At 44.3% G+C, this 23,330-nt stretch overlaps 1 protein-coding gene across 1 annotated transcript in view; it reads right to left on the bottom strand.

The window, feature by feature from the left end:
• The window catches only part of unc5db (unc-5 netrin receptor Db), a 231,651-nt gene that overhangs the window by 39,785 nt on the left and 168,536 nt on the right, over positions 1-23,330 (bottom strand). Inside the window, exons 9-11 of the mRNA XM_079516603.1 lie at positions 22,102-22,290; positions 15,149-15,520; positions 11,247-11,331 (exon numbers count right to left, since the gene is read on the bottom strand). Of these exons, the coding sequence (XP_079372729.1) occupies positions 11,247-11,331; positions 15,149-15,520; positions 22,102-22,290 (646 nt within the window). The remainder of the gene's footprint in view (positions 1-11,246; positions 11,332-15,148; positions 15,521-22,101; positions 22,291-23,330) is intronic.

Raw genomic sequence — 23,330 nt, 5'->3', positions numbered from 1 at the left:
ATGCCTCCCCAATGTTGTCTGCTTCCCAGCTTACCTACTAATCTGTCTTAACACAGAAAGCAATACATACAAGAGTGGTCTGGTTATGTCTGATGAGACTACTTTGCTGATCTGTCCATGCCTTTGCATATTCATCATTCACAGTTTATTATCTTGCAGCCATAATCTGTACTCAAGATCTGCTACTGCTGCATTAGACAACAGCAATTAAAGGGGAGAAGGACGTAGGTGGGCATAGAGGTCGCTTGCCATGCAAGCAGAATACATGTCTGCAGGTGTTTGAATCCTCTGGAACTGCTACTGCTGTTCTCAAGTTCAAGTTCTCCTTTGTTTTCACTTAGCCTGCCGGGATTCCTTCAAAATAGGAGCTCTGGGGTGCCGGAAAGACATGGCCGCTTTTACTCTGAAACCCACGACCCGGAAAAATTGTTTGCTTTACATTGCTATCTTATACGATATATGATCCAAAAAGTGTTCATATTTTGCGGGAGAGACGGATGAGGAGCAGAAATGAAGCGCTAGTATATCGATCAGTTCAAAACCACGGAGAGCGCCCTGGATTAGGAGAGACGAGTCATTATTTCTGCCGCGCTAACAGCTAAATCAACAGTAAGCTAACATGAGCCCAGAGCGTAGCATGCGATAGCCGAAAGGTGAACTGACAAAATTCAGAATATTCCTCTCTCGCCCGGTATCATTGAGGATGCGCTAGGAGGTCTACAGACGTCCTATGGACGCGTCGATTGGGACCCCTAGGACGTGACGGAAACGGTTAAAAAAAATCACACCTGTGTGATTTTTATCATCGTACATCATCTCATTTCAGTCAATCAGAGTTTGCAGCCTCACCTTCGTCATCAATGTTTGTGTGACGCAACACTCAAAATTGTCCATTCATTGTCAATGGTATGTTTGTGTTGGGACAGATTTTAGGTTACATACATTAAGCTGGACATAGGAGGGGCTAGCAGCCTAGCACCCCTCAACAATTACACCCGTGTGAAGTGAGGGGCGCTCTTATCATCATCATCTCATTCCGGCCAATTAGAATTTGCGTCCTCACCTTCGTCTTCAATGTTTGTGTTACGCAATGTTTGTGTTTACACGAACCCTCAAAGCTGGACATAGGAGGGGCTAGCGCCCCTCAAAAAAAGAAGGCATCAGTCTATACTCTCATTGGTATTGTTCCTTTCAAAATATGGTACAAAATTGAGTCTTGGTATTTTTGGTCTTTACTGAAACAGACTGGGTGGTATGTTCCTCTTACTTCCACCCAAACAGGCCACAACCAGTTAAAGGAGAATTTCGGACTAGAAGGCTTTCTTACCTTTATTTGTAGTTGTTACGTCCCCACCAAAGAGGTCCAGGGGTTCTTTTGTGCAAAAGCGCATTATTGGCTATTTCCCCTACCATAAGCCCTCAATGGGGATTGGGTTTTAGTGCTAATTCGCTTATTTCCATCGAAATAAGTAGTAAAGTGTGCCGCAAATAACACAACACAAATAATGCATCACTGTGGACACACACATAACACTAATTGTGCCTTGCGCCATGTGCCGCTAGCAGGCCTCCTTGCACTCAACTGGAAATAGGTAAAGAGAAGTCCTGCGAGCTTCAGCCAGCAGAAGGTATGGGCTCATCGGTACATTATGATATATCTTATGTGCGGTGACATTTTGGCCTGATTGTTAGGTTTCATCTTCCACAGAGCATCACTGCACTCAGCAAATTTCAGTCGCTTTTGAGATAACTTGTGTGCCAAGTGGACACCTATCCTCTCTGGATCATGAAGGTGCAGAGCAAATTTCATGGCAATCCAGCCTGTAGTTTTCGATATATACATTATGTTGTTTGGGACCAAATTTGTGGACACAGACCGACACTGGCATCTTTAAAAGCCCCATTACTAGCAGCACTAGTAAAACAGTCCGTGCATAACAGCTGCAGCAGAAAAGGGGCCGGCAAGAGAGAGATCAAGGCAGTGAGGCAGCATGCCTTGGCAAAGCTTCCTCTAAGCTCAAATCAGTCATTGTAGAGTAGAGATCTGAGCACGCTGATTTGTCAAGATTTCCTCGCCTGAATAAGAAGTGATTTATAGTCTTCGCAGGAGAGTGTGAGTGTGAAGTTCACGGTTTTCAGGCATGGAGTAAAGAACTCTACACAAACAGGTAGAGTGTTATGAGGAAGCCATAAATTATATGTAAAGAATGTAATGTTGTTAATTTACAATTTAGCACAATCTGTGGTTAAATAAAGCGTGACAATGAATGCTATTCTGAAATGTATTGCATGATTACCACCCGTATATTGTGTGATTAACTTGCAACTGTCTGCCAGGGTTTGGTATTTCATTCCCTGCATTGGTTGATCTAGAGCAGCATAACTAACATAATAACAATAATGCTGTCAGGGCTCTGGTTTTGTTCCCATCTATTCTGTACCACCCAAAACACTAGCACACATCCACCAAATGACATGTGTTCAGCACATTGTCCATCAGAGCATTCATTGAAATGAAAGATTCATTGAAATTAATTGAAATGTGCATTGCAATGATTCAAACACTGAGTGAGTGGCATGGCATCACACATACGCAACAGCATCCTCATCAGTGGTTCTTGTTTTAGATTTTCTCTTTTCTTTTAAAAAACAGTGGGCAATCCACTAGCCTTTAAATTTCCATCTGTGTATTGTCAGCAGGAAAGCTCAGAGGTAGACAAATTGGGGGAAATGCAGGAGAAAGTCTCGGGCAAGATTTCAGTCTAGGCCAGCGGAGGTTTGCGCTACTCTGTATAGGCAAGAGTCTTAGCCACTATGGACACGACATGCATCCTTTTAATGATGAGAAAGTTCCCTGTGTTTACCTCCTCTTTAGCGACATGTTATATAAGATTCTCAGCCATTAGATATGCTTATCTGTGTTGAAGTGGTGCAGCTCTTGTCTCACAGTGATGTCTTAATGGTAACTACACCACTCTCCAGGTGCTCTCCAGACGCTCCAATTACCACTTCAACACCGGCACAGAGGATGCTCCATCTCTATACTAGTTACTGATGCTACTGTAGTGTCGCATCATGAAGTCACCTTGGCCTCTGTCCTTGATTCAAATGATAAGTCTGCCGCTATGTCAACAAGGCCCCCCCACCACCACAACCTCCTGCTCTGGAGTGGACCCTTGGAGAGAGAGAGAGAGCTCAGCGAGAACTGATCACACATTTAATGTGAAGAGAGGTTGAAGGAGCAGATTACCTTTAGTACCCACAAGATGGGAAGGAGAGAGAGAAACAGAAAGTGTGACTTAGAGAGAGAGAGAGAGAGCGTGTGACAGAGTGAATTCCAGAGTAAAACAGAAAGAGAGTGACAGATAGACAGAGGCCTATAGTCAGAAGAGTGATAGACAGCGATGGGAGATAAAAATAGAGGGGGATCAACGGAGAAAATGGCTGAGAAAGAGAGGGAGAGGGAGAGCGAGGGAGTGAGACGAAGAATGAGACAGAAAGTGACAGTCAAAGTGAAACAGAGAGGCATAAAGAGCCCAAAAGAGCCAGAGGGGGGTGGGGGTGGGGGGGCGGCGGGGGGGGGGAGAGAGAGAGAGAGAGAAAATCTAGCATCACACCTCTAAAAGGGAGCACCCGAGGTTTCTATCCCTCTTTTCTCAATTCCACATGTCACCAGGATGAAGGGTTCTGTAGCAGGGGCTCCGCTGGGCCCCTAGATGAGGTGCATTATTTAAAGTGAGTGATGACTCGCCCCTCAGGGACCCGAGGAGCTGTGCAAAGTGGCAGATCGGCCCGGTGGAGAGGTAGGAGAATAGACGGCAAGCTTAATAAACGCACACATTAACATGCTCCATTAGCCACACCTCTATTTGCTTCTTGTTCCCCCCCCCCACGCACGCACGCACGCACGCACGCACGCACGCACGCACGCACGCACGCACGCACGCACGCACGCACGCACGCACGCACGCACACACACACACACACACACACACACACACACACACACACACACACACACACACACACACACACACACACACACACACACACACACACACACACACACACACACACACACACACACACACACACTTCTACCCACAGCTGCTAATGAACAGTAATTAATACAAATAAACTTCAACTAAATAGTTGAACAAAAAGAAAAAGAATGTGGAGTTTGTTTCTTAGTGAGGTTTCAAAGAGAATGAAATATGTTGGGCTGTGTGTCACTGCATGTCATCCCTCAACACTGAGTTGACAGGGAGGGATTTCAGTTTGAGATCACTGGGAGAAGACTTAGATTCCTGAAATGATTGGGAGGGATTTGGAGGATGTCATCAATAGCACATGGTTTGTGTATTTGGAGCAAAAGTTTGAATGAAAAGTCAGGTTTGGAGGCATTGAAAATGTATTGAGCAGGAAAGGTGAAATATTTGAAAAAGTTAGAGAATATATGCTCAGTACAATTTCTATTATAGCAGGGAAAAAGCAGATTGTTACAGCAGATATAGGGCCAGAGGAGAGAAAGCTTTCCAAAGTGTTTTTTCCAAAGAGTATTATTAACAGGGTTAGAGGCGTAGTGTGAGGTAGATAGAGGGGGACAGTGGTAATCCATGCATGGCAGGGAGGTACTGTATGTTAAAAGAGGTAAAAAGGCCATTGTGTTTTGACGATTTAAAGAATATATATTTTATTTGGGGCATGTGATGCTTTATTCCAAACATGCCAGTGCAGAGAGACACGACACCAAGGACAGAGAGACAAGGTGGGATTCAAACCTGGGTCCTCACACCCATCAGGTGCCCATTGGTGCCCATCCAACACAAGGTAGGCTATCGTAAGTGAAAACGTCAGATGTTGGTTTAATATTCCTGTCATTCTAACTGCAGTTCTAGCACTCTGCTTTCTGCACATGAGGTGACATTTACATTACCTCTCTTTCTATCCACATAAAATGATAACACCCTGAGACCACAGGCCACGTTGAATGAAATGCTATTGTACACCACTACAAGTCAAATTATATTTTCAATTGACTATCCATGAGGATTCTGATGATGATGTCCTTGTCCTTGTTCATAATTTCCTAAAGCATCTAGAAATAATAAAACATTTGTACTGCTATTGTTTTTAGCGCTATTATTTTAAATTGCAAGTTCACCGGAATTCAATGGAACTGCAATATATGTGGAAACACTTTCAACATAATAAAACAAAGCGAATGCAGGGAATCAAATGAAACCATCAACTATACATAGTCTACAATGCAATGTGGAACGCCCTACCAACAGTCATAAAGACATGCGAACATTGGTGTCATGCTCGTAGAACGCAGTACCACACCGTGGTACCAGTAATGTTTTGACGTGCACGCGCAGGGACGGAACGGTGCATGTGCGTGCACGCTAGAACGGGTCCCCCTAGATTCAAGAGAAGACGTACCTAATCAACCTCGCGTCACCAGACTTTCCAAGACGCACCAAGCACCCAGTGGTCTAGGTTTACGGGCGCCCCAACCCCTATTTTCACGCCGTGTCAAGTACCGTGCCAAATCAGATACTACTTTGCATAACAACAGGACAGCTTTAACAGTTTATACCTGAGCGCACGTAGCCTAAGCATGCACACTTACAGCAGTATAGGCTATGGCTCCAGTAGGCTACTGCTGCTGTGAGGTGTTCTGTACACAAGAATAATGCCTCCTCCTCCATCAAAGAACATAGATGCATTCGTTCAAAACAAACTTTTTATTTTCGCTAGTGTGCAGTAAAGATGTTTGTCTGACTATTTTAAGTCTACTTTTGTGTTTGTGTCTAAAACTCTCATACACTATTTAACAATAAGCTTCAGCTGTTCTGTGTTCTGCGATGCGCAAATGCACGCACATGCACGTGGGTGGTGTCATTAAAACACCATCACACCACTGCATGCGAATCCCTTGACTCCTTCAAATCCACTCTCAAAGGGCACCTACGGACGGCTGCAATTCGAAACTGGCCCCCGTAAAATCTGAATCCCCCCTACCCACCCCTTTTGTCCCCTCACTGTACATATATGTTTCTTTTCCCTTTTTGCCTCCTTTATGATGAATTCCAGTTCTGTTCTTTGGCTTTATAGAAGTGTATATTTGTACATCTCTAAATGTTTTGATGAATTGAACAAGGTGGACCCTCTTGTAAACAAGTGTAATGCTTTATTGGGTTGTCCACTCACAGTTAATAGTCTTTGTATTGAGTTGTGCTTGAATTGTACTGTAATTCTGCAAACTGTTAATACATATTTCAATCAATCAATCAATCAATCAATCAATCAATCAATCAATCAATTTAGATCCAAGTGGATAGCAGAACTAAAGATTCAACCTGCATTCAGAGACGAAATGTTTTTTTTTATAATCGTCATGGGGGCCGAGATCCCTGGTCCAATTCCTCATGGGGGCCGTGGCCCCCTGGCCCCCACAGACTCTACGTCACTGCCTGCAGTCCTTTCCAGAGTTTACATGACATCTCAGGTTTTGTTCCACAGCATTGTACAAAGACGTGTGTTTCAGGTGGTGGATGGGAGATTCTAAATTGTCGATACAGGTATGACTTTGAGAGCAAATGCTTGCCTGTCAGCCGTAAGCGACCTGTCCAGACATAACATACCAGATAGGCTTGAGCCCTGTGGATAGCTAATGTCTCTGGTCGAAGGCTGACACATCTCAGCCAGGTACAGTAGTCATGTCACACCAATAGGCTGTTTCAATTCTACTGCCAGCTACACACCACAGCAGTAGAAGTAGGCTAGTAAAGTGAGAAAGAGTGGGAGCAAGATTATCATATTGGAACTGATTCTTGATTTCAGATGTCAAACCAGGCAGTCTCGTTTAAATACAGACTCTTCAGGATAGCAGAAGGGTTAACCTGTACAATTTCCTCCAGCAGAAGAACAAGCACGCACGTCGTGACGCACGCACATACATACACTTGTTTGCTTGCTTGTTTGTTGGCTTTCTTGTTTGTTAGACAGTAAATTCATGGCTTAGATCACATTCACATTTTAACACCACTTCTAAAACAACATATGCTGTCTAGAGTATCTGACAATGTGAGGAATGGATTTCCTTTGTGCATGAATGTATATTTCAAACACACTAGTTCAAAGTATAGCTACAGTAAATTAAACTAAACGCCAACTACAATCAATGTCACTCATTCCAGTCCTCAAAAACAAGTACCTCTCATGATGTTTGTATCCCATTCCTCCCCCCAGGCACTGTTCCTTAATTAAATATTTCACCAAAATGTGAGTCCACACTCAAAACCCTGTCATGTTCCACCTCACATTTCTGAATTGTTTGGAAGGTCTCCCTTTCTTCTGTGACTTTGTTCAAGCCGAGACGAGCAAATACGGCGTGACACATCAGAGAGCTGGGCGGCCTGGTGTTTCTCCGCGGGGAAGGGCAGGCTCTACCGACCAGCCCCCCCTCAGTCCATTGCTGGGTCATTGCCTGACCGTGATGGGAATACATAATATACACACTACCAAGATGAAAGGCCTCTGGAGACATCGAGCTACCCCCCCCCCCCCCCCTTCCCCCCATATTGTGGATTGTCCATCAGTGAAACACTGCATTCATCACTGCCTCCAACGTTGCTTAAACAAGCCACCCGAGACTGTGCCTTGCTCCTCTAGACTGACACACTGTTGACAACATCTGCTGAGTGTATAACCACATATTGACTCTCCCCCGGAGAAGCAGGGGTGCAACAAAAAAAAAAGAAAATAAATTGGAGGTTTGACTTTGCCTCCACTGAGCCTAACGGCTAAATTAAGCGATATATTATTGTAGAACCCTGGGGCGCTCAGCACCAACTTAACTTTCTCCGTAGCAGATCAAAGCCTGGACTACCACCCGCAAGACATGTCTACATTCATGTATTCATGTGTGTGTTGAAATGAAAACCCTATGAATGACGCCTAGAGGACTCCTGCAGAGAGAAGAAGATAGGCTGCAGTGCTCGCTGTGACCCATCTGTCAGAGAGCCCAGCGGTAAAAACACAGAGACGTGGGCGGGGGGTCTGCTGAGAGGATGTACATGGAGAGGGTCACTGGAATATATGACATTGTGTGTGTGTGTGTGTGTGTGTGTGTGTGTGTGTGTGTGTGTGTGCGTGCGTGCGTGCGTGCGTGCGTGCGTGCGTGCGTGCGTGCGTGCGTGCGTGCGTGCGTGCGTGCGTGCGTGCGTGCGTGCATTGCAAACATAATGGTCACAAGGGTCATTCATGAACCTCTACTTAAAAATTCTACTGGGCTTGCCTTATAGGAACAAAAAGCTACATTTACAGAATAGAATTAGAATAAAATATCTCTGTCGCCTCACAGCTAGAAGGTCCCGGGTTCGATTCCCGGTGGGGACGCTGTGGGCGCATGTTTTCTCCTCTGCGTCATCAGCGCCCATACCCTAGGTGGGGTTGGCGAAAGGGCCTTTCTGTGTGGAGTTTGCATGTTCTCTGGGGCTCTCCCCAACAAAAAATGCAGTAATTCAGGTCTCTATACTGCCTGCCCCTGGTCAGCCGGGGTACCTGATGGAGGGGAAAGGAACTGGTTGGAATAAAGTAGAATTCCTTCCAAGTGCTACGTCCTCCCGGGATTGACAATTCACATTCACAATTTGCGTCCTCACCTTCACCTCACCGTCTTCAATGTTTGTGTTTACACAAACACTAAAAGCTGGCCATTCATTGCCAATGGCATTCATCATGTTTGTGTTTACACAAACCCTCAAAGCTGGGCATGGGAGGGCCCTCCTAAAATAAAACATCCTAACCTTTTTTAACTTTGCCTCGATGTTAAATGTCATGGGGTCAAAGAATGATGTGAAGGAGAATTCACAAAGACAACCGCGGTACTAAGAAATTCTTACAGCAGGCTACTTAATTATACAAGCGTATGTTATTGACATGGGTCTGCCTGGTTAAACTATAATGTTCTGATGATGGACTACAACAAGCTATTTTTCTCTAGGCTGAGATGACAGACATTTACAGCCAAGTATATATTTAATATTCTTGTCTGACTATCACATATAAGCACAAACAAAAGAATGTCTGCTCCCTGCATACAATATCTTAAGAATCATCACATAACTCACGGAAAACCTTGACATGTAGGATTTTGTTTGATTTAGGTATTTTCCAAATTGCTGGAGCAAGGAATTGTGCGGACGCAAATCTCCCTTTGTTTCATAAAGGATGGTCCAGTGTACCTTATGCTAAAGTAGATAAGAAAGGAACCAATGAAGCGCCTTTCAGGCTTTCCTTAGCATTTAGAGAATTTGACCAGCTCTTATCATGTCTGCCTCTATACTTCTGGGCCATTGCACACTGTTAGGAACCATCCTAAGCAAAATAGAATAAGAATATTCGGATGTACCCTCGGCTCAGCTGCCAGCATGCCGACTCCAAGATCAGAATTGGTCATTCGTTCGCAGAGATACACAGTCACTGAATCCTTTGCTCAGTGAATGAGATCATCAGATCATTTTGTTCACTGACTCAAGTCATTTCGTGTACTTTGCGCTTTTAAAAATGTCATTAAACATATTCAATTCAATCCAATATTCAATGTTCAATGCAATCGTTCCATAGGGATACATAAACCTTATGCTGCCTTCCTAATAGCGACAAAGTGACAGGCTACATGCCATTTTCAATGGAAGCCTGGATGGAAGATGGAAACTGTTGCTGCGTGACGAGCTACAAATGCTACAGAAAGAGTTGAGCTGGCTTCAACTTATTTCAGTGCTCCAATGACTCCAGAGAACTGTTATTTTGAACCAAAGCCTATATAAATTCTGCTCCCATACATGAACACATGCTTGATGATGTCAATGTGTGTGTTGAGCAACACTTCAACGGTGGCTGGGCAACAGTGTAGCTGACCACACTTGTTCATTTAGAAGCTTTATCACTTCCAATTTCAATTATTTATCCTGTATCCTTTATGAGTTCTCCTATCCATCCTGTTTGGAGAAAATAGGTATCCCAAACTGAAATATACATTTTCTGTTTACTACAGAGCTGGAGAGAGCCCTGTTACTGAACAAACACTCAGAAACACCTTCAGAAAAAGTCAGTATGGTTTGTAGTCAGATCCACTGTATCTATCTATAAATGAATCATGTCTCTGTACGTCTGTACGCAGACGTGCGTACAGACGTGCGCTGCACGCACTCCCTGCGGGCGAGTGCAGTGCCCGGTGTCAAGTCAAGTCAAGTCAAGTCAAGTCAAGTCAAGTCAAGTCAAGTCAAGTCAATTTTATTTATAAAGCACATTTAAAAACAGCCTACGGCTGACCAAAGTGCTGTACACCAAGAGAAAAACATATAACTACACATCGCACAATATATCACATTGCACAAAAACATCACATGTTACACAACACATCAAGGTTAAAAATCATCATATAGCAGGGCGGCGGACACAAGACACATTGGCTTTTCGTGATAAGTTTTTGAATGTTGTCGTGGTGTTAGGTATGGGACTATGGGTATAAGGTTTTCAAAAAGCTGTGCAAACGACCCGCCTGTGCCAAAGCGAGGGAACGCGTCTTTCTTTAATTTAATTTAATCCAGCAATTAAAAAGAAATTGGGGGTCGTTAAGTACCACTAAGGGTACGCATAGGTTGAGAATCACTGGTCTAGAGTATATGTTAGACTAAAACCCAGCCCCTCATCTCTCTCTCTGTCTAACGCACACACGCACGCACGCACGCACGCACACACACGCACACACATAATAATAATGTAAAAATGACATTACCGGTATATATTTAAATACAATAATGATAAGATGATACAGTTTTATGTTTTCATATATCACTTCAGAAGAAGCTAATTAAAGTGCAGTCACTTTGCCATAAAGAACATACAGAGACCATATTTCCTTGACATCAATTTGCTTGGCAATTACAGTACGCCAATAATACAGCATATTAAACCTGCAACTGTATAATCCGTTTCAGCAATGCTTACGAGCAAATCCAAAACCGTGTGAAAAGTGAACCAAGAATCTTTGCTATACTTGATGGTTTTAATGATAGTAATAACACATGAATAATAATCAAGGTGCTTTCAGGTGATAGGGGACAAGAAAGGAGGACAGAGGATGGATGGACAAAGGTGACAGATGATAAGATAGGCGAGTAGTGACAGGTATAGATGGCTTATATGATACTTGGGGTAAACTCTCAGCTCACCTCTCCTCTCCCTGATTGATCACCATGTACATCTCCCAGGACATATCTTCTGCCACCGCGCCATGGGGCACCAGCAAGCTGACCCCTGGAAAAACACACAACAAATATGTCAGTAGCAACAACTCCCAAAGGCTGACAGCATAGGGCAACCTAAGGTCTTATTTAGAAAAAAATAAAAATAATAATAAAAAAGTTCTCTGATCTGTTGTATCCTTCCACCATACCATCATTTCAGAAAGTGTAATAATAAAAAGAAAACAAATAACAAACATTGTATTCATAATTTGAATAATGGCACACAGATTTTTGATATACCGGTATTACCGGCCACTGAAAACCGGTGTGAATTAAATTAATCTAGTCAAGTTTTATAATTGACAACTAGCTCAATCTCTTGAAGTATTCTCTGTGTTTGATCTCCTGGTAGTTGTTGATGTTTGTTGTACCCTAAACTTTTGCTCATGCAATACCCCTCAATAAGCAATCACTAACAATGCACGGTCACGCGCGCACACACACACGCACGCACGCACGCACGCACGCACGCACACATGTGCACAGAGAGAGAGAGAGAGAGAGAGAGAGAGAGAGAGAGAGAGAGAGAGACAGACAGAGACAGAGACAGAGACAGAGACAGAGACAGAGACAGAGACAGAGAGCATGAAAGCAAAAAGATGTTCACAAAAGCAGAGCGGGAGATGTCAGATACAGTAAACAGTGCTTCTGACCAGGGCTTAAAAAAAAAGGTATTTAATTAAACAAATATATTCCACATTGCAGTCTGGTGTACATTAGTGGTGATGGCTTTGTTGTTACATCTACATCTACCTGACACAATCAAAGAAGGGTAAAATGCTGGAAAAAGTGGGGAAATATCCACAGCCTGTGTTTTGCTGAAAGTCACAGTTAGTCCAAAATCCCATCATTAGGGTTCCAAGCAGCGAAGCTTCAAGAACTCTGTTGTTTTTGTTGTTTTTTGTGCTCATTATTTCTTCTGATAAAAGTGTTTGTGTAACAAAAACCATGAGCCCATGACACACAAAAATAGCCAAATACAATACACAGGCACACAGAATGACCCTCAATGACCTCAACATGGTGCTGTAATAATGAAGTTTATATTTTCGCAATTATCTCCAAAAGTGCTTGGCCTTGAGCCAAACCTCTTTCATCATTTTAATCTCTCAAGTCATCTGCATATTTGCTCTGCTGGTCTTCTGCTCTACAAATCTTCTACAATCTTTCTCGACATCTCATATGAAGCCGCTGGGCAAACATAGCAATGTGAAACGCGTTTTCACTAAAGGTTCATCAAATGTTTCTGAAAACAGATTTATACCTCAACAGAGTATCAGCATAGTGATGACCAGGATGAATAGTTTCAGAGAAAACCTAGAATTTTACTTCTTGTTAATTGAAACAGCATTCAGATGCTTGGTGGAACTCGCTCATTTTTGCTTGCAGTCATATATTAAAATAAAATTGGTTTGAACTGTACATCTTCATGGATTTATTTCTAAGGAAAATTACATTCAACTGTTTTGATTAAACACCACTATGAGATGAAACAAGAGCGTCTGTGCAGTGCCGTGAATGGAATGGATGAAACAAGAGCGTCTGTGCAGTGCCGTGAATGATCGCCAGACTCGCCAGTTCAAAAGCTTAATGAATAGTGGCCAGTGTGGATGCTGTGTGTGAGTGCTGCACTTCAGCACTCACACCTCTCAACCAGAGAGACAAAACTGACAGAGGGACGCTGATTACCCAGCACCCTATTGAGGAAAGCCAAGGGCCCTTGGTACCCCACCGCGCACGCACGCACGCACGCACGCACGCACGCACGCACGCACGCACGCACGCACGCAACGTCGCACGCACAGACACACACACACACACACACACACACACACACACACACACACACACACACACACACACACACACACACACACACACACACACACACACACACACACACACACACACACACACACACACACACAGGGGGTATGCAAGTGCAACGTTGGTGTTCGCATTGGCTGTTGACCTTTCACCAACGGCACTCTCAGAACAGGCCCTCATCCAGTTGCTGCGTTTGTGTTGGCGGCCATGATAAGAGTGTGACCTCTGTTTGCGTGAGAGAGAAAGACCTGAGGTTGCAGAGGAATAACAATCAGCTAACCTGCATTGGGAACGGCACTGATGGATCCTAGCAACAGTTTTACAGCAGATTATGAAGACAGATAGAGCTTCATTAGCCGTTATATGTTTGCTGCAGCCTTGCTGCAACTTTAATGGACTTTAGACAGCAGTGGATATAGTCAGAATGTGACCTCATAATTGAGTTGTGCTTTAATTAGGCATTCCCAAGGTTTCACACATTTGTGTGCTACTGTAACCTTGGGTTTTCTCTACAGTCCTATGGTTGTTCAATAATTCCTGTCATTCTGCATCCTTCCTGCAGCTGTTCTCCATTAGTAGCCTGGCTAATAAGCCAGACTCAAATCACACTGTCGTGTGGTATTTGAGTCTGGAGATGCTGTGTATGGATCTTGTTTCCCGGGGGGCGGGTTCAAACATTCTCTCTTTGACGCAATTGGTTAGAGCTACTGTCAGTCAAAGGTCTCAAGCATTGAACGTCACTGTACCAAAGCCCGCCCATATTGCATACCGTGTCCCGATTGGCCACACCAGTTCTCTGGTGTAGGAAATGGGCGTACAATTGAGCCTCTCCAGACCGTAATCCGCCGGCTGGCAATTTCTTTTGCCAACGGCTGATTCGGTCTGGTTTATTAGCCAGGCTACTCCATTAGTACCGCACAGTCACTGCAGGGGAACTTCTATGTCAAATGGAACTAAACCGGCTTCTTGTAATACACATCTCTAATGTTTTTAACTACAACATTCTTCACACTTGCTGATGCTGGAAAAGGGGATTTGGATTTTTTATATTCCCCTCTATTCCCTTCAGAGACAGAGAGACAGAGAGGAAGCGAGGCACGAGCCAAAAAGCACACTTTAAAAAAAGCAGCTACAACGGTCTCTACTATATTGTATTTTAAATTTGTGATTTATTTTTAAATGGTAAGGTAAATGGTGCTTTATCCAAAGCACTTTTACAATGTGCATTACATTCACACACACACAAGGCACCATCCTGCTCATTGGGAGCAGTTAGGAGTTAAGTGTCACGCTTCCACTTCAACACTAATCCAGCCAGGGGGGAGTCGGGGATTGCACTGGGAACCTTCCGATTTCCAAGCAGCCCCCCATTTTTCACATAGACATCTATCTGTTTTCTGGAAAATCCAGTGTTCAATTAAAGCCTCCCATACACTACACGATTTTTGACAAGATTTTGGAAAGATTTTTTTAAAGACTACATTTAGTGTAGTCTTGTCTTTTAAAAAACCTTTCCAAAATCTTATCAAAAATCGTGTAGTGTATGGGAGGCTTAACTGAACACTAGTTAAATGTGTTCATTCAATTTAGTACATTGTTATGTTGGTTCCGGTTGTCCTCCCATAGACTGCGTGTGGAAATGGGAAGATGGAGCACTTGAACAGCGTATTTGTCAATGGTAAGACTGGTATACAACATGAACAGCACATACTGGTGTGTCTCCTCACACAAGACATCAGAGTGAAATATGGACATGAGTTTATTGATTTGAGCTCACTCTTTGTGGGCACTAACAGAGGAACTTTGCGTATGCATGCCTGCAACTTTTGGAGCAATAGAAAGCTCTTTTTAAAGTTTTTATTCATGGGTTTTTCGATTATTGTTTGGACTCATTGTTTTATACATTTGTGTTAATAAAGTAACTAACTAACTAACTAACTAACTAACTAACTAACTAACTAACTAACTTGTGTCATTTGCCAGGTGCTTGCGAGATTCACCTGTGTTGGGCACCACCAGCCGTCCTCCAGTGTGTCCGAACTTGCCCGTGGTCCTCAGCTGTTCTTTGGTGGCGGGAGTGCTGAAGGGCCCATTTGGGGTCAGCAAGCCCTTCTTGCGCCTGTCAACAGTGGTGGCGGTGCTGCAACAGTCTCGGCCCAGCCCCCGCGGGAACGTCTCTGGCAGTGAGGGGGCCTTGGCGTGGAACTCCGCCCGCTCGGCCACACCTAGTGAAACCATAAAGGAGCTCTCAACTTTGACCTTGATGTCTGGCAGGGGGTCAAAGGTGTCCTGGAAGCAGTGGGGTGTAGTGTATGTCCGGCCCACTGTTAAGTCTGAAGGCTGAATTGCAGAGTTGAGAAGAAGCGGGTTGCCTGTGGAGATGAGAGAGATAATACAGCCACACAGTCACCTTGGTATGGAGATGAGAGAGATAATACAGCCACACAGTCACCTTGGTATGGTTGCCTGTGGAGATGAGAGAGATAATACAGCCACACAGTCACCTTGGTACAGTTGGGTGCCACCGATATTGTCCCTTATCATTTGACCCATTTAGGCCTGACCTCAAAATTTAAAAAAATCCTTCTAAATCCTCCAGTTTTCTGAAATAAATATTTTCACGATTTTTCAAAAATAGCAGACCTACAAGCTCGTAGCGCGCCACTCAGTGGCGCGCTACGAGCTTGTAGATCTGCTATTTTTCAATAGCTAAATTATAACATAATGTTTAAAACACCAAAAGGGGTTCCCGCCCAAAATGGGTTAACTGTCCTTTTGCGCAGATCACGCAAACCTCAGCAAAAAGAAAAGGACAATATCGATGGCCTCCAACTGTATGCAAGCACCCTGCTAACAACCTTGGATCACATTCAACATTCAACTTTGGAGAGAAACGGAATGTCAAAAAATACACCGCGGTGGCTGAGACCAGAGCCATAGAGTAATGGTTGAGACGAAGCAGTGAAAGGTCCTGAAAGATACATAACGTCAGCCTTACCCAATACCCAATCTTTATGTTGTATGAACACAAGGCTGCTGTACTTTATACTTCAAAGATTGGGTATTGGGTAAGACTGACGTCATGTATCTTTCAGGACCTTTCACTGCTTCGTCTCAACCATTACTCTATGGCTCTGATCTCAGCCACCGCGGTGTATTTTTTGACATTCCGTTTCTCTCCCAAGTTGAATGTTGCCACTACTGTTGGAGCAGCATAAACTGCACAGGTTCATCCCGATGTTCTGAGCATCTTTGTAAAGTTAGTGTTAGTAAAAAGCAGGTAAAAGAGTAACGTTTGAGCAGACTAACATCAGTCACTCTACCGTTCAATGTAGTAGAAGACCTGGCTGTTTACACCGCAGATATGTTGTCTCCGCGTACAGGAAATACGTTTGCTGCGACCATGAGCCCTGTTTCTGAATTTGTCTATACGGACAGGCACAGTTCCAGCAGCTCAGCTATCGAGGTGCCAGGCTCTTAAGATCTCTAAAAGTATTATCAACGAGATCTTAAAATCAATTCTAAAAGTGACTGGCAGTCAGTGTAGTGCAACTAGTCCTGGGGTTATGGTAGTGAAAATAACAGATCTACAAGCTCACAATGCGTTGTGAATCCATGCCTGTGCCCATGATAACCCTCCCTCTGGTCATTAATTTTGATCAGCAGTGAGGATAATTACTTGCGCAAGCAGAGCGTGCAAGTAATGTTATTAGTCAAGTGCTACGATGCGTATGTCCCTTAGCAGCATATGATATGACGTCATATGCTGGCACGGGACATACGGAAGCAGACCGTGCAGGTATGTTTTCCGTCATGCTACGAAGCGTATGTCCCATGACGTGATGAAGATATGTACCAATGTCCCTTAGCAGCATATGATATGACGTCATATGCTGGCACGGGACATACAGTACGGAAGCAGACCATGCAGGTATGTTTTCCGTCATGCTACGAAGCGTATGTCCCATGACGTGATGAAGACATGTACCAATGCCAGGGTATAATTGGTTTACGATGGTGACGTAATGATGATATGTTTCAGTGTCGGGTGGATTAATGGGACATACGCATCAAACCACCCGAGTTACCACAGTATAACACTAATCAACTCACAAATTACATATACATATATACATAGACATTATGAGCATATGCGAATAAAAAAACTAGAGGATAGAAAGAAAAAGCAAAACCGTAAGGATCAAGAAAAACGTAATAAAAACCGAATAAATGAAACCGATGGACAACGAAAGGAACGGCTTTCAAAAAGACGGAATTCATACGTTAAAAAGGATATGAGTAAAATACCACTTGAAATTCAAGAAAATAAAATAAAAAACAGACGACTTCGGAATATCCGAACAAAAGAAACGGATGAAAGACGAAAGGAACGGTTGGTTATGCGTAACAAAAATCTCAAGAATATGGGAATACAAAAACTAGAGGAGATCAACGGAAATTAAACTTATAAATAGAACTGTGTGATCGAAAAATGGATACAAAGAAAAATACTACTTTTTTTCCTCCAAAAGCAAGGTACGTAGCAAATAGCTACACCTAATAATTCAATATTGCAAACGTTCATTCACAGAGAGGCTGAGATTTGAAAGTTTGTAGCGGTCTACAGTACTTGCACGCTCTGATTGTGCACTAGTAGGCCAGCCCATGTATAGCCTACTTGTGTGCAACAAGCAAGTAGGCACTCGACAGAGTGCAGTTCTAGTTCATTCCTGTTTCTGGTCAGACTGAAAATACATGCATCTCCTTTTGGGAAATGAGGATATATACATATATATTCATGATTGATAATATTATCACAATTTAATAATTTAATTAAAAATGCATGTTCATTCTGGTCAATTTGGGACAAATTGTCAATTTTAAATACCAAAGATAGCTAAAATAGCAAATCTACATATTGTGCGCTTAGATCTACTTAAGTGTATAAGAAAAAGCCTGCTCTGTTTATTTATTTTTTACAAATGGAACTCTGATTACACGAACAGTGAAGAGACACACTGAACAGTGCAATATCCTTGTGTTTACCTCAACCCCAACCAACCAGCATCCCTGGCACCGGAATTACATTCCGCTGACCGGCAAAGTTATAATTCATCATGGGTAACATCCCAGTAATTCACCCTGCACACCTCCATCATATTGGATGCTCGACATCAGAGGTTCACACCAGTGACCAACCTTCAACTGCAACTAAAACAGCACGTCTTGGCAAGTGACCAGTGGTGAGGGAGGCTGGAGAGTGAAGGGGCACAACCTGGACAGGAGGTCCAGGGCTCCGAGCCACAGTCAGCATGTTGAATTTAATTAACCAGCTTGATCTCCATAATCCATCTGCTGGATGGCGTCTCCCCTGCTATACATGCAAAGTCGTTTTTCTGAAGGACAGGATGTGGGGGTGGTGAGGTGGTGGTTCTCAGGGGCACCCGGGGTGGAGGTGACTGCCCTGTAAATGAACAGGAGCGAGTCCTTCAGCAGAATCCCATAGTGGAGGCCAACACGGGGACGTGCTGGGAGTGTTGTGTTGTTAGTTCTCCTTCAGCGAACCGTTTTCGTCAACTCACCCCAACAAGAAGGAATAAACCGACAAGGGGCGGCAAACTACCGCCCACCGCATCGATCTGGCAGACTCCCGACACCCAGCAACGGCCTGCTGCCTCACCACGTGCCAGACCGTACGCACCAGTGTGCCAAGATAACAGCGGAGTCACAGAGTCCTTGCCGCCCCAGCTGTTGCCTGGTGAGGGGGCACGAGGTAGGAGGCTAATGTTGTTTTATTTTTAGGGAAATCGTTAATTACAACAGGACAGGGTCTGTGTTGAGCATTTTGAGTGGGCGGGGCAGGCGCCTGTGTGTCTGGTGTGAATGTGACAGTATGTTTTTCCCCTTTCATTATCGTTTGTCTTTGCAGAGTAATAATATCGTTGCTCTACAAGGTAGAAACCTTGTATCTCCATATTTAAACTTTTTGTTTTTCCGTAAATGAATGTCCTACTTCATCATGCAAGTGTGTCACAGTGTCGCCCAAAAGTAGTGAAAATAGCCAATCTCTACAAGCTCACTACATGTCGCAATGTGACGCATTGTGGGATTGTTGATCGGCTATAGGGCAAAGCAGTGGGGTCCATTTTGTGGTTCTACAAAAAGATTTCCAAAAAGATTTAATCAATTACTAGAATCAAGCCATCAAGGCTCCTGGTGAATAATGACCATAAAACATCAACATCATATTATTATTATTATTTTTTTTACATTTTATGTTATACTATATTTAATAAATACCCTTTGTTTTGTGGTTTTCAAATTTAGTTTTTCACAGTTTTATGGTCATGATTCACCAGGAGCCTGGGCGGCTTGATTCAATTCAATTATATATAAATATTTTTGGAAATAGGCCTATCTATGGGAAAAATGAACAGGCCTTTTCTGAGTTGAACCACAAAATGACCACCACTGCTATTCCCTATTTTCAATATTTTAAAAGGTATTTAAAATAATAATTAAAATGTATGTATGTATATGCCAGGTTTCCACCCAACAGCGACAATATTAACTAATTATTTGTTTCTGATTTGTATTAACATGAACCCCAGCCTAGACAATGTATACAAGTTCACAACACATCATGATGCGTCAACCATGCCTCAATGCATCTCAATGTGGTGTAGAGCAGGGGTTCTCAACCCGTGGGTCGCGACCCCTCGGGGGGTGGTCGCCAAATTATTTTGGGGGGTCCCCAAATTATTTAAAAAAAAAGGGTTTTTTTTCTTTTTGCAACTGAATGGCTGGAAAGTGGAAATGAAGAGTTTACATATAATACACATAGTACATGCATACACCTTCCCTAATGATTATATCTGGTTTCAGTATTTATTTATGGTGTATTGTCTCTATTATTAAGGTTATTGTAGCAGTCAATTTATATTGGGGGTCGGGAGGGGGCGGGGCGGGGGTCCCGAGACATTGCCAAAGCATTTCCGGGGGTCCCCGGCCAAAAAGGTTGAGAACCCCTGGTGTAGAGGGAAAAAAGAGGGGGCCAGTATAGACCCATGGGAGACCCCGGTCAACAAATAATAATGGGTTTAAGTGGTTAATTGTATGAATAAAAGTAATAGGAATACAGATAAATGGATACATGTGTTGTACTGAGTTGTACTGAGTAAAATCCCTGCGGGGAACTCCACCTGCAGGTACCTATAGTGGACATCACTGCCCTATGGGTTGACTTGACATCCAGCCATAGCTGGCATTTTCACCCATCTCCCCCTCTCTCCTTTTTCTCTATATCCCCTCCGATCCACAGGAGAAATAATCAGATTATTACTTGAGTGTGCATCTTTAAGAATGGCGCCGCGAAAATGGAAAGGCAGCATATAGTGGCAGGGATGGGAGAAGTTAATGAAATGGTCTTCAGGTTGAATACCTTGAGGGATGGCTTTGGAATTGGGCTTCTGATTAAAAATCACTCAGAAGCAGAGGTAATGTGGTGAGACAGGGTCAGGGCCAAACATCCTCTGCCTTCATGGCGTTACTCCGGCTGCAAGAGGTGATGGCTGAAAGTGTTAAAGAAGCATCTTTGAGCAATGCCGAGGGTTTTTTTAGGGGTGGAGAGGTACTGATTGGCAATTATATACACTTTAAACACTTTCAGGTGGGAGGTTTCTCCCTGGAGAAAATGCATCTCTCCCGTCTTGCCATTTGTTTACAAAACACATGATAACAAAATGGAATCAGCAACACAGAACAAAAACAGGTCAGTGTATTTATGGTATCACTATTAAGGCCTATGCTGTAGAAACAAACTGGTGTTAAAAGGATGAGAACACCACAGGATGTTGGGTCTATATTTCAGAGGCCCGGGCTGATGGAGAGGGAACTAGGGAAGGAAGGAGCAATTGTGGCCGGCGTGGAGGGCACAGCAGGCGGGCTGTGGGGAGAGCTGGCCTATTTAAAATAGGATTGATGATCTGCCGGATGTAGCTCTGGCTCATCCTTTCCCTCCCTCGCCCCACAGACACCCGCCCGCCCCCAAATCACATGGCTGCCAAGGGCTGGGGCACGGACGACGCCAACCAGGTCACACTGGGGAGCCAACTGTGGATGCAGTGTGGGGCTCAGTGCACGAGGACACGTGCGTGCGTGTGTGTGTGTGTGTGTGTGTGTGTGTGTGTGTGTGTGTGATGTGTGCGTGCGTGTGTGCGTGTGTGCGTGCGTGTGCATGTGCGCGTTTCACAAAGGCTGGCTGTCAAGGATTCTGCCGTGGATGGATCGCCCCACACTGCCACGATGGCTATCACTTGCACTAACCCAGAAGTGTCAGAGACAGCAATATGAATGCCTGTAGCAAGGCTAGCCCTGGGACAGCCAACCCCTCCCTCCTCTGCCCCCCGCCACCCCCCACCCCCGCCGGACACCCGCCACCAACAGAAGTTATTGCTGCGCACAACAAAAAAATTGAATTGATGTTCACTGTTCCATGCGCCTCACATTTATCCATCAGCGGGCTTTGGTTGGCCGGGGCAATCTGAAACCTAGAAGAGATTGGTTGGCCTGACAGTCAAATGGGTGGGGGTATGGGAAGGGAGGGGGGTGAGTGAGTGAGTGCCCAGAGATTGATGATCTCCCTCTTCACAATAACAGAGGAGCAGGTCTGTCAAAATAGAAGGACAGGTCCTCTCACTGATTATGGGAGGGGTGTAAATCCTGAAGCAGATGGGGAGGGGTATGCACAGTGTTTTACTCCGTACAGACAAACAGCATCAATCATAGGTGGGGTGCGGGGAAAGGTGGCCTTGACTGTGCGAAGAGGGGTCTTCGACAATGGACAGCGCTGCCGCCGACTCGGCCTTGCGCATGTCGCCACACACACACACCCCCTGTGAGCCCTTGCGGCCACAGTAACACACGCCAACCGCTTTCTCTCTCACTCGCTCACCTTGACGGGTGGTCTTGAAGTTGAATGACTGGAACCCCCCGGTGAGCGCTGACGAGTCGATGACGTCCACGCCGTACTCACTCTGGTTCTTCCTGTACAGCATGACGGCCACCACAAGGATGCCCACCGCCACCACGCCCGCCCCGAGCCCTGAGTACAGGGCCACGTCGTTAGCGGAGCCGTCCATACCTGGTCGACAGGAAAACACACACAGAGTAGGAGGCCCATTCAATGTGCTGTACAGAGACTCCTGTTGAATTGAACTTAAGTAGTTTCATTTCATATTTACTGTACAATGATACCCCCTGATGGGGGCAGTTTGAGCTGCAACATGCACTGTATAATTGGATCAATGTCTTTTTAAACTTTGCACATTAACATGCGCCTTGACCTCTTTTCCTTGAGAAAAAGGCACAGAGGCACTGGGCAGGAGATGAAAGCGCTGCAATGGAGATAAGTGTGCTATTATGGAGATGTTCAAGGACATCAGACCCCAGTTATGAAGGATTACTTTGGCTGTGGAATGAAAATGTTCAAAATGAAATGAGAGGTGGAATTAGGGAGGATGGAGTGGGCCAGCTGTCCTATCTCTTTATGATACATAATGTGCTGCAGATGTGACTAAAAGAACTTGTAAAAATTATTACCCAAACGGTTATACACCACACTAAAAGCCGATAACATAGAGGGTAAGGAGACTTTCTTTTCAGAACCACTGGTCTATATCCAAACGCCCTGATGGATGTCTCACTGAGAAGGCAATTGGAGCACATGCTTTGGAGCCAGTGGTCACCAGTGGTCACCGTGAACGATCCAATGCTAATTAATTAGAAGTAACCTTGGCAGTGTGATTGTGATCACTCACCAGATGCCCAGAACCGCCCATTCAAACACCCCAGTTGAATCACTGGAGCCTACCGCAGACTCAAGGCACCAGGCGTGCATTTTGCAAACGTGACAGGCTAATGAAGGCTCATTAGGTAAATGCAGGATGTTAGTTGGGGCGGTGTGCAAAGCTACAGTAGCACCTGACAATCATTTTAGACGGCGCAGTGCAGATGGGCCAGTGGGAGTGATTGAAAACCGCTATGGGAATGCGAGGACAGCGCTGCAAATTGGTCAAATTAGCTCATTTGCAATGATTACACTCCATTAATCCTCCACAATATAGCACATGTTCACTTGTCACAACCGATCTGTCTCCCAGGCTCAGAGCAGAAACGAGAGGC

The sequence above is a fragment of the Electrona antarctica genome (genome assembly GCF_951216825.1).
Source record: "Electrona antarctica genome assembly, chromosome: 12".
In the NCBI taxonomy this organism is placed as follows: Eukaryota; Metazoa; Chordata; class Actinopteri; order Myctophiformes; family Myctophidae; genus Electrona; species Electrona antarctica.
This window is presented reverse-complemented; position numbering and strand designations above follow the sequence as displayed.